The sequence below is a fragment of the Bos indicus x Bos taurus genome, chromosome 27 (assembly GCF_003369695.1).
Source record: "Bos indicus x Bos taurus breed Angus x Brahman F1 hybrid chromosome 27, Bos_hybrid_MaternalHap_v2.0, whole genome shotgun sequence".
NCBI lineage: Eukaryota > Metazoa > Chordata > Mammalia > Artiodactyla > Bovidae > Bos > Bos indicus x Bos taurus.
The window spans coordinates 26,424,453-26,436,788 of record NC_040102.1 but is presented as its reverse complement, the minus strand read 5'-3'; the positions used below and the strand labels follow the sequence as shown (position 1 = coordinate 26,436,788).

The 12,336-nt window shown below is 37.6% G+C and overlaps 1 protein-coding gene across 2 annotated transcripts in view; it reads left to right on the top strand.

Annotated features, from left to right (window-relative positions):
• Positions 1–8,893, top strand: part of TEX15 (testis expressed 15, meiosis and synapsis associated) — an 81,686-nt gene extending 72,793 nt beyond the window's left edge. For both annotated transcript variants that reach the window (XM_027530059.1, XM_027530060.1), the window contains exons 10-11: positions 2,730–3,055; positions 6,630–8,893. In XM_027530059.1, coding sequence (XP_027385860.1) covers positions 2,730–3,055; positions 6,630–6,667 — 364 coding nt within the window. In that variant the 3' untranslated portion in view covers positions 6,668–8,893. The remainder of the gene's footprint in view (positions 1–2,729; positions 3,056–6,629) is intronic.
• The last annotated feature ends 3,443 nt before the right edge of the window (positions 8,894–12,336 follow it).

Sequence of the window (12,336 nt, the reverse complement as noted above, 5' to 3'; positions counted from 1 at the left end):
TCCATCCTATGAAGGAAAATGAATAATAGGAACGAAAAAAGATAAGCATGTCATCTGTCTCGTTTGGTTTTGCCTCTCTAAATACAATCTTTTATTTACTCCATTTCTAGAATCTTCTGCCTGGCACACATGACTCTGTGAATAATCATGGAGTGGCATTAAGATGAACAGGCTCTCAGAGGCCCTTCCCTGGTGGTTCAGTGGCTAAAGACCCTGTGCTCCTAATCCAGGGGGCCTGGGTTTGATTCCTGGTCAGGGAACTAGATCCCGCATGCCACAACTAAGACCTGGTACAGCCAAATAATTAATTTTTAAAAAATGAATAGGCTATCAGAAGGATAACAGAAACCAGTTCTGTAACCATCTCAGTTTTGTTACTAAGTATAAGTAGGTACTTGCTATTCAAAAAATCAAACTCTGCCTCCTTTGGCAGGGGAATGAATTCTAATATAAAGTCAATATAGGGTGTCATTGTCCTAGAAGAACATTCTCTAAGAGTGTGCCTTAGATGCATGGGTGGTTCAGTGGTAGAAATCTTGCCTGCCACGCGGAAGGCCTGGGTTCACGTCCCAGCCCGTGCAGCCACAGCATCCCCTTTACTGCTCTTGTGGCTCAGCTGGTAAAGAATCCACCTGCAATGAGGGAGACCTGGGTTCGATCCTTGGGTTGGGAAGATCCCCTGGAGAAGGGAAAGGCTACCCACTCCAGTATTGTGGCCTGGAGAATTCCATGGACTGTATAATCCATGGTGTCACAAAGAGTCGGACACGACTGAGTGACTTTCACTGCACTAAAAGGACAGATCATACAGGCAACTGTCAATCTGTAAGGTTGAGACGTCACTGAAACATCATTGGAAATGTGATAAAATCAAAATTGCACTTTGTGGAAACTGTCAAATATTATATTGATGACAATGCAGGTTGTCATTCAAGTGCCTTTTAAGGAGGCTAAGGAGGCTGAACTAAGTAAAATAAAAAACTAAGTAAAATAAGGGCTTTTAGTTTCATGAGTGGGATATACAAATTCCAGGCCAAAGATAAATTTGTCTTGACTGTGCAAGAATGGTCACCTTTATCTTTCAACTTGTTCTTTTCCACTTGTAATTCAAAGAATTGGTTGAGACACCAAAAATTATAATTACCTTGGGGACCTATTGGACTCTTTTGTTCTGGACATTCCATAATGAATGCTTCCTTCAGACTTCATTGAGACTGTCTCATTTAGATAGGAATGCCAAGGATGTTCAGTTGGCAAGAAATTTTGGAAGTCTGCTTCTCCTATTCTTGACCTTAAACAGACAAAATACCTCAGTCATTTGTGAAAACAGAAGATAATCTTTGAGCAGGGAGTCACAGCTGGTGGTTTCACCAGCTCTGTGTATCACTAGGCTGGAGGTATATGAATTAGAAACTATTGCAAAAAAATTAAAATCAGGAAATGTCTGAAGCATAAAATAATTTATTACAATATTGACAGCACTCTATATTTTCAGATGTATTGGAAAAATATTTGAAATGTGGAATGTATCACCTTCAACATGAAAAGTAGCTAAATTCAAATCAAGGGAGTAAAACTGGGGAAGTGTTTCTTGTATAGTGCAATACAAAGAGAAAAATGTGAAATCTTAAGAATTCTTCTCCCAAGTAAAATTTTCAAATATGTCTTTATATTGAAATTTTGTGACTGTATGTTTACAGTTGTTTGTATTTATGTATGACACGTAACAACCCACTCCAGTGTTCTTGCCTGGAGAATCCCATGGACGGAGAAGCTTGGTAGGCTGCAGTCCACGGGGTCGCACAGAGTCGGACACGACTGAAGCGACTGAGCAGCAGCAGCAGCAGCAGGACACGTAACAGGACTCTGAGGTCTCATTCTGAAAGTGAAAATGAAGTAGGACCGGATTCATCTGGCAGTCTGAAAAGAAGCCACATCTCTCCAAAACAAGTTGAAACTCAAAAATCAGTACCTTTAATGAACCTGAAAGATTCAGAAGATGAAAAAGATTTAACTAATATTTCATTTGCTACTTCAGAAGATTTCACCAGACAACAAGGGAACTTAAGTAGCACAAAGAAAAGAAACAGAAATCTTAGTGCTGCTCAAACAAAAAGTGAGAAGAAAACTTGCTCTGCTTTGGCAGTTTTTGACCAAAAAAGTATAGATGACACATTTTCAAAAGACCAGGAGATGCCTCCACAGAAATTTCTTAAAAATCCCCCAGATACTGCAGAGAAATCCTGTCCCTCAGACATAAAACCAGGAACTGATGCTTCTCTGAATGTATCAGAACCTAGTTTTGTTTTGTGAGTGATAGCCATGCCACTTTAGAAATGACTGACTTTGAACCTCAGGATATTGAAATATTAAATTCATCCATTAATTATACATGCACCAGTTCTCCAAAACCCATGCATATCCAGAACAAAATTCCTGTTGTGCAAATAAAGCACGACCTGCAAAAACTGAGTCAAAAGAAAAATACATGAAGGACACATTGAATTTCAGTACTATACCCGTAGAAGCCTGAGAACATCACCCTTAATGTGAATCAAACAGTAGAATACTCTTTGTCTGAACAACAGAATTCAAAAGTCTTAGCTCAGAATGCTGCCACATACTTGAATGAAATTCCACAGTCTACATATACCCCAAAGTGTGACTCTCTCTGGGTGCTCATTTGAAACTTCACATCCTTACTATTCTTGGTGTGTTTATCGTTACAGCAGCAGCGATGGCAGTTCCACTCCCCAGACATACCAGGGAGTAACATTCTATGAAGTACAGCCACCTCCTCCTGGGATGTTGACTGCAGTTACAAGTCATTTTCAGAATACCCCTTCTCATCTTTTGTGCTCTCAATATTTTGGATACTTTGCTGGGGAGCCACAAGCAAATGACTTTGTGCCAGTGAATGACTATTTCCCACCTCAAATGCCTGTCTACAATTTTCAGCAGCCAGTTTTTTCACAGTATACTCCGCATCAACCATCTACTCCGTACCCTTGCTCTCCTGATTTAGATGCGCTTCTAGAAGCTCCTTGGACTTACGGTGAGTTTCACAAGCCTTAATGCTTGCTTTCTAGAGTTTTCACTTTTATCTTTGTACATTTTTGTAAGTGGAATTTACAGCAAGTGGTGAGATAACATTTTTCTGTGAAGGCTTGTAGAATTGTTTAAATATCAGGCAGTTGAATTATGTTGTCAGTGGAAACCTAGTTATCAAAGACTGAGAGGAAAAAATAAGTAATATCACTAAGCTGTTCTTCAATAAAACCCAGCTTCAAGGAATAATAGTTAAGTAAATTATAGTTAATGAAATATGAAGCAACCATTGAAGGGTTTATAAAAATTTCTGGTGACAGTTTTCAAAACTGTATCATATAAATTTACTTATGTAAATAAACGGTTAGAAATACTGAAATAAAATACACTAATAGTTTAACTTGTCTCACTGAGTGATAAAATTTCGGGTTTGTGGAGAGTGTTCTTTATTTCCTAGGTTTCCTATTGTGAACATACATTTTTTGATAAATGGAGGAAAAAATAGAGTAAAAAGAAGGTAGAAAAGGGAACTTCAATCAGATATATAGTATTCTAATATAATATCGTGGCCTACGTGAATGGAAGTTAATTGAAGTGTATTGGTAGAGCAACTTGGTAGATTGCCACTGGAACTTGAAATTTTTTTTCTGAAACAGTTCTGCTTGTAGAATATAGTTTTAATTAAAATGAAAGGCATATTTACCATAGTTAAAGCAAACTTTGAAAACAATTATTAATAGTTCTGCAAAAACTACAATTATCTATTGGCGCACAGAGTCGGACACGACTGAAGTGACTTAGCAGCAGCAGCATTCTACCATCAGAGGTACAAGGTACTGTATGTAATCATCTCTTAATGTCCTAAATGGGGAAATAAAAGATTTTCTTTTAAAGTGAAAAGTTGTTTCTCAAGGAAAATCATAGTTTTGTAAGTTGTGTGTGTCTTCAGATATAGAAGGTGAAAAATACCACTTGCAAATTAAGCCAAAAACTAGTTTTGAAGCTTTGATTTGACTTTTTGCCTCTACTTGGTATTAACTGCAATATAAAAGAAGGAAGAAAATATATTAACACTATCAAGGGTTTGTATTTGTTAAAATAGAGAGTTCAGTAAACATGTTGAGAGACTTCTCTGGTGGTCTAACAGTTAAGACTCTGCCTTCCAATGCAGGGGACGTGGCTTTGATCCCTGGTCAGGAAACTAAGGTCCCACATGCCATGGTGTGTGGCTAAAAATTTAAATAAATAAATTGCTGAATTGTGTTTTTTTAAAAAGTTCTTTCTCAATCCTGGAATCTTTTACAAACTAAAGGAGAAAATTTTATTGACTGGATTATCACTCATTTGTCTGAATAGGGAAAGTTAGGGTAGTTCTGTTTCTAATTAGGAAACCTCATCACAGCAGCACCTGTATATTGGAGTTGCCACCAGTGCCCGTTAACCTATAGGACAAAACTCAAATAGGTTAGGTTGGAATGCAGGGCCCTTCACAGCCCTGCATACACAGCCTCATTTCCCATCACTTCCACCTCTATATTCAAACCACAGTGAACTGCTTACTGTTCTCTCCTGTGACCGTTCCTCTTGTATTTCCATAGTCCTTTTGTGTGCATTTCTTACACAAAAAAAGTGTTATGTGGTGGTGTGATTATCTCTGTATCCTTTCGTTCCCATCCCACTCCACCAAGTAAGTTTAAACAGGATTGGAAAGTTTTCACCTAAATCATAGCCTGAAAAAAAACTATAAAGGAGGAGGGAAAGAAGTGGGCGGGGAGGGTATATGACTATGCTTTTTCCTTTTTGCTCAGTTTGATACATTGCTGTTGCTGCTTTAATGATAAACACAGTGTAGTAGACATGGCAAACCTATGAATTAAAAAAGACATTTGAAATGTCAGAATAGGAAATCTTTAATGTAGTTGCTGCATAAAGGTTTTCATAGTTTGAACTTTCTTGTGTTAATAATTATTATGATGCTAAAAAAGCTATCTCTGGAATCAAATCCAGCTTTACTTCTCAAAATTTTTAATTGTTATCACTTTGACTTGTTCATTTGCTAAAGTTGTGTCCAACTCTTTGTGACCCCATGGACTGTAGCCTTCCAGATTCCTCTATCCTCCACTGTCTCTGGAGTTTGCTCAAATGCATGTCCATTGCATTGGTGATACTGTCTAAGCATCTCATCCTCTGTCATCCCCTTCTTTTCCTGCCCTCAATCTTTCCCAGCACTGGGGTCTTTTCCAATGAGTTGGCTCTTCCCATTGGGTGGCCAAAGTATTGGAGCATCAGCAACAGTCTTTCCGATGAATGTTCAGGGTTGATTTCCTTTTGGTTATATTATTATTATATTTGGTTACATGTTTCCTTGGGTTATATTATAGCTCAGTTGGTAAAGAATCCTCCTGGAATGCAGGACACCCCAGTTTGATTCCTGGATCAGGAAGATCCGCTGGAGAAGGGATAGGCTACCCACTGCAGTACTCTTGGGCTTCCCTAGTAGCTCAGCTGGTAAAGAATCTGCCTGCAATGCAGGAAACCTGGGTTTGATCTCTGGGTTGGGAAGATCTCCTGGAGAAGGGAAAGGCTACCCACTCCAGTATTCTAGCCTAGAGAATTCCATGGATAGTCCATGGGGTCGCAGAGTCAGACACGACTGAGCGACTTTCACTTCACTTATATTGCTGCTAAGTCGCTTCAGTCATGTCCGACTCTGTGCAACCCCATAGACGGCAGCCCACCAGGCTCCCTCGCCCCTGGGATTCTCCAGGCAAGAACACTGGAGTGGGGTGCCATTGCCTTCTCTGTCACTTATATTATTGTGAAAATAAAAGGAAAAGAAACAATTGCTTACTTATAAATATGTGCCTCTGTGTGGACTCAGTCGTGTCCAACTCTATGACCCCATGGACTGTAGCCCACCAGGCTCCTCTGTCGATGGGATTTCCCAGGCGAGAATACTGGAGTGGGTTATCATGCTCTCCTCCAAGGGATCTTCCTGACCCAGAGATCAAACCTGCGTCTCTTGCTTTTCCTTCATTGGCAGGCAGATTCTTTACCTCTGTGCCACCAGGGAAGCACTTATTATCGTATCAAAGAGTAACTCTAAAACAATTAGAAGACAGTAAGCACATCTTTTAGTTTTTGTGAGTGAAAATAATCCATAGAGATCACATCACACTAAAACAAACCGTATCCTTCTTAAGATGTGAGAAGCCCTGTGGCCCACTTCCTTGCTGTTGCTCTTGCTGCTTGCACATAGCACCATAGTGGAACTAAAGGGAGAGCTGAGAGAGCCCTTGTGCAAGACAAGTTACATCCTTTATTCCACTTAATTCTCACAAGATACATGAGAGAGATACAGGGATGTTATTGCCCTTTTACAGATGAGGAAGCTACTCTTTGGAGAGGATTAAATATTGTAGTTTTGTCAGGATCCCACGGCTAGTGAAGGGCAGATGTGCAGTCCGAACTCTGATTTCTTTGGCTATAACTTAACTGGATTCTTTCCGCTTTCCTATTAAACATGCCGTCTGTCTGCATCATTAACTCATCTCAAATCCTCATGCTTTTTTTTCTTCCAGGTCCATGCCATCAAGAACCCTTTGAGCCAGGACGTTGAGAATTGTCTTCTGTCTACTAAAATAAAGGGGGTTTAACAAGTTTATCCAAGTATTTTTTTACTTATGTATTTTTTATTTTTAACATTTAAAAATATGTCAATTAGTAAGAAATTATAAACATTACAAACTTGATAAAACATTTAAATGCAATAGTATATCATATAATGCAATAAGAAATCAACCTCTGACATCTAAATGCCAAAGAATTTCCATTTAATTTTGTGAACTGCATACTAGGCTATTTTCAGTACTCATCTAGCCTTCAGAACCAATAACTATATTGTGAAATTTATTTTTTGAGATGTTGCTATTAGAGCTGTTACAATTATATAAAGAATCTCTTTGGGATTATGCTAATGGAATAAGGAGAGTAAATGTAACATTTAATATGATTAAGGGTAAGTAATAGTAGTAATTCTTGAAAACAAGATTTTTGTCTCTGATATTTTTTGATACAAATTTATGGTAGTGTTATGCCATATGACTTAAGCATTTTTTTTTTACTTAGATCAGTCATTAGACCAATAATTTTATAATTTTTGAAACTTCATATAATTTATCTAATATGAGAAATACCTTTAATTTCAATATTTTCTAATTTTAACTGGCATAATATATTTTAACAGAGAAGGAGGTTTGCATATTTTCAGTGTTTGTCCTTGAGTAGAGACTTTAAAAATCTTTATGTTTGAAGCAGTTTTAGATCATGATATTGAAATTTAAAGCACATTAACACCTTCTTCCAGAAGAGCCCTTTCTACCAGATTCTTTTTTATTTGTATTTTATAATTGAAACGGCTCTTCTAGTGATTTTATAGCAAATAATGAGGATAATGTCTTTAGCTTGTGCCATTAGTTGAGTTATATTTCAGTAGTTAAATAATGCAACACAAGTTTTTTAATGGTGTGATCATAGATTTTTTTTTCCTTTTCAACATTCCACGAAAGTAAAAAGTATTTGAGTAATAATCCTCGTTAAACAACAGGGCTTAGTGTGTTCAGCAAGTGCTCTGCCCACCAACAATCATTCCCTGTCTCTGTAAGATCCAAGTCAGAAAGATCCCTCACAACTGGATAGACTTTCCCAAGTCTGAAGGTCAAAGTATTAGTCGCCCAATTGCGTCCAACTCTTTGCTACCCCATGGACAGTAGCCCACCAGGCTACTGTCTGTGGAATTCACCAGGCAAGAATACTTGCAGTGGGTAGCCATTCAATTCTCCAGGGGCTCTTCCCCACCCAGGGATCAAACCCAGGTCTCCTACATTGTAGGCAGATTCTTTACTATCTGAGCCACCAGGTAAGCCCCTTCCCAAGTCTAGTGGGCCCTAAAATGTGGTAAAGAGATTTGCATTGGCTAAATCTAAATAACTAGCAAAGCTAAAGTGTTTTTTCAACTTTTTTTTTTTTTGGCAACTTTTTTATGTTAGCTAACTTTTTATGTTATCTAGTATAGGTATCCAAAGAGAGTGTGATTCAGCCACATTTATTGTAGAGTAGCTAATTGTTCAATTTAGAAAAACACTAAGATCTTCCAGGGTAAGTCTCATTAGTCACATTAACCAAATAAGATGGAATTCAGAGTATTTCAGGGTTCTTCTTTAACAAATAGATTTTAAAAGGGGAAAGTCAAGCAAAAAACTGCAACTGAAACAGGAATTAGAAAAATACTCTAGAACTAAAGTAGTACAAAAATAACATAAATGTTTTGCCCAGATAATTGATATATTTGGAAAAATTCTGTAAAAATCAGAACTCCTGAAAAGGTATTAAAGCAGTAATATCAGCTGTTTTTCAAAGAATGACTTTGCTTTTCCCATTTGTTTAATGTTTGGTTAGGGAAAGATGTTGCAGATTTATTATTAAAATTTTTTCTATTAGGTTAATCAAAAATTCAGTATTCTGATTAAAGATACTTTCTTTAAACAACTCGCAGATTTTGTTGAATATTGGCTTTGTGATATTTTTATTTCGTGAGTTTTAATTTCTTGCAAAAAGTGTAATGAAAAAAACCTTATAAACATTGAGTTACATTTTAAAACCTGCACTTTGAAACAGAACATGAAAAAATGAAGCATTTCTTCCTCTCAAGTTTGTGTTTTGGCTCTAAAAATAAAAATAGAACAAATTAAAGTTTGAGCAAGCATTATTAATAAAAAACTGCTTGTCTGTAAATATTATTGTCTTGGAACTTGAAGAATTATATGAATAAACTGAATTCCTTCTAGTCCTTCTAGTTTCATGTTTTTTTTTTTTTTCCGTTTTGTGTTTCTTGACTAATACGGAAATATATGGATGATCTTTGGTTTGTACATACGCTCATTGCAAGAAGAAGAGCCCACAGATTGCTGACCTAAGTAGATTCAATAAGCTTCTACTCCAGCTGCTTCTGCCTTCACCTCCTCCTTCCCTTTCCCGACTCTGACAAACTTCCTTCCTGCCCAGAGTTCACAGGACCAGCCCCAGTCCCTGCCCTCTCGCAGGGACTCACTCCATGAGTGAGTGACTCTCACTCCAGTCAAGACAGCCAAGTATCAATAAATATATAAGTAATTTATTTCACATTGTGAGAATTGACACGTACAAAATAAAGTAATGCAGTAGAGCCTGACTGCATGACCCATAGGCTGAGATATTCAGGGGGGCCTCTGATGAGGTAATCAAATTAACTTCATATATTTTAATTCTGTCACTGTGCCTTCTGTTAATATTTCTAGTATAAAAGTGCTTCTAAAACTTGAATTCTGAATCCAGCCAAATGTAAGGCTATACTTTTCATTTCTCTGATGAGAGAATTCCTCAAAAAATTTTTTTGGTAAACTAAAATATATAAACTTTTAGCGATGTGTATGTTTAAATGTCAATTGTGTGTTATATTAAAATGCATTAACTCATAAACAGATGTATTCAAGTCCTCTTATGCATATTTGGGACTTCCCTGGTGGCTCAGACAGTAAAGCGTCTGCCTACAATGCAGGAGACCCAGGTTCAGTCTCTGGGTCGGGAAGATCTCCTGAAGAAGGAAATGGCAACCCACTCTAGTATTCTTGCCTGGAAAATGCCATGGATGGAGGAGCCTGGTGGGCTACAGTCCATGGGGTTGCAAAGAGTCAGACATGACTGAATGACTTCACTTTCACTTTTTATGCACATTTGACATCACCAGATCCTTTTGGAGCCCTATTACAGAGCTTTCCAAAGCATATCATCCTCACTTCTAAATTCTTTGAGATACATGCTTTTTAAACCTGGGTATGTATCTAAAATTGCTTTTGGTTGAAGTCATTTCAAGTTAATTTCCTTCCCAAAGACCTTCCTTAAAGTAATGGTTGAAGACTTCAAAATAAAGTAACCCTCCATATTCTTCTCAATGGGAATAATTTTAGGAGAAAAATTGACTTGCATTCAAGTATATGTGGTATTTTAGAGCTATTAAATTTTTTTACAGGCATAGTTTGATTTCAGTTCTTACCATATTGATATTGCTTGAGTAGTGTGATTAACTCCCAGTTATCAATGTAGTTTGAAAAAAAGCAGTGTGGAGGAAGAAAATTAAATTATTTTTATAAGACAAGCATTCCTTAAATTAGATCTGATGGACACAGTTCTAAGAGGAGTGACTGCAGATTCTTAGCAGAGCTAATGAAGAGAAACTGGAAAGTAAAGTGTTGATTAGTAATGCAATGTGGGAAGAAGATTTAAAAGAACTCATTAGATAGAGATTAAGATAGGAAAATTTTGTGATGATATAAATTTTACTCATTCCTTGAAGTATAAGATCTGTTGTCTGCTTTATTGTTAGCATCATAATTCTGAATCTTTTAACCGTTAAAGAAAACTGAACTGAACTGGTATTTATAAGAAGTCTCCTTTAAAATACCCTGTGGAACCCTTAAAACACACTGCATTCTTACTTGTCACAGGAAACTGCATTTATCTTAGGATTTATAAGTCTATACTTAAGTCTATTTTCCTTGGTTAGGTAAGAATAATTTAGATCTATGACAGATTCATTTCTTTTTCTTAAATGTGAGAATCTATGTTTTGACCTGATATAGTCAGTTGAGCATGTTTGGTTATTTGAAGGTTGTGTTCAGTCAGGAATTATTGAACATCTGATTTGTGCCTAAAGTATGTTGTTTTGCTTGTGTGCATGCATCAGCTAATCTTTATATAGCCCCATACAGGCAAATGTTATTCCCTTATTTTATAAATACATTCATGCAGAAGGCCCTTCAAGATATTTTGCCCCTAGAGTCATCTTAGTGAACATCAGTTAATAGTCTTCAGTATTGTTGGTTTGAAAAGAATATAAGACGTATCTCAGTGCTATTTGCTTTCTAATTCCAGTCATCAGCTTGTTAACCTGATACATATAATCCCTTGAAAATTTTGAATACACAGTGTGCAAAGAGCAATACAGTAACTTGAGATTTTTCATACTTGATTAAGAAACAATTGCTCTATGTGCATACAAATCTAGTCCCTTGGCAAAGATCATTTTAGTTATACTGAGAAGTGAATTATTTTTCATATTGAGAGTTATGCTAAATCAAGTAACTAATAACTCCCAACCAAGGTGTTTACAACTACATCTGAATATTAATGAAAACAATTTCCTCAAAATTGGCTGTGTTCCCACTTTTCTTTTCAAATGTTATCCTGAAGATTATCCTCCAGTAAGCTTTGGTGAAAGGCAGACTCTCTACTTTCCATCCCCCCCTCCTTGTTTTCAAAACTAACCCAAGATCGTTCACTTTTGTGACAGTTTCTTAAAGATACACCCACCCTCTTAACCTTTCTTACAGGTTAGTCATAAAAATGTTTCAGATATGTCATCTATTGAAAATGAACACAGAACCTGCTGAGTCAGCTAGGTTTCTTTTGTGGTCTTCCACTTGGTGGAATTTTTCAAGGCAAAATATTAGGACAGACTAAAGACTAATTTTATTGCCTGGCTTTCTGGGTTCTTGACCCAGGAACCTGCAATAATGAAAAAAATTTTCATACAGCCTCTACTGGTATCCATCAAATGACAAAGTAAAAATAATCTGTTAATGAATGATACTTCATCATGAGTGTCTCTTTTGGATCAAACCCTCCCAGCACATCAATGTGTTCACCAGCTTGGAAGCTCCACAGAGATTGAGTGACCGGAGTTTTTATTGGAATTTAATTACATGCTGCTGCTGAGTCACTTCAGTCATGTCCGACTCTGTGCAACCCCATAGACGGCAGCCCACCAGGCTCCCCCGTCCCTGGGATTCTCCAGGCAAGAACACTGGAGTGGGTTGCCATTTCCTTCTCCAATGCATGAAAGTGAAAAGTGAAAGTGAAGTCACTCAGTCGTGTCCGACTCTTCACGACCCCATGGACTGCAGCCCACCAGGCTCCTCCGTCCACGGGATTTTCCAGGCAAGAGTACTGGAGTGGAGTGCCATCACCTTCTCCGTTAATTACATGAACATGTGTAATTACATCCTTGGTCACACAGATGAGTTCAGTCCCCAGCCCTATGCCCTCCCCTAAGGTCAGGCTGGCCCAAAGTTGGCTGGCCTGACATGGGGTTGATCTTCCTGGTGACCAGACCCCATCCTGAGTCACCTCATCAGTATAACAGATACTCCCCTCACTCCAAATATGAAGGATTTTGGCCACTGTGTGGCAGGT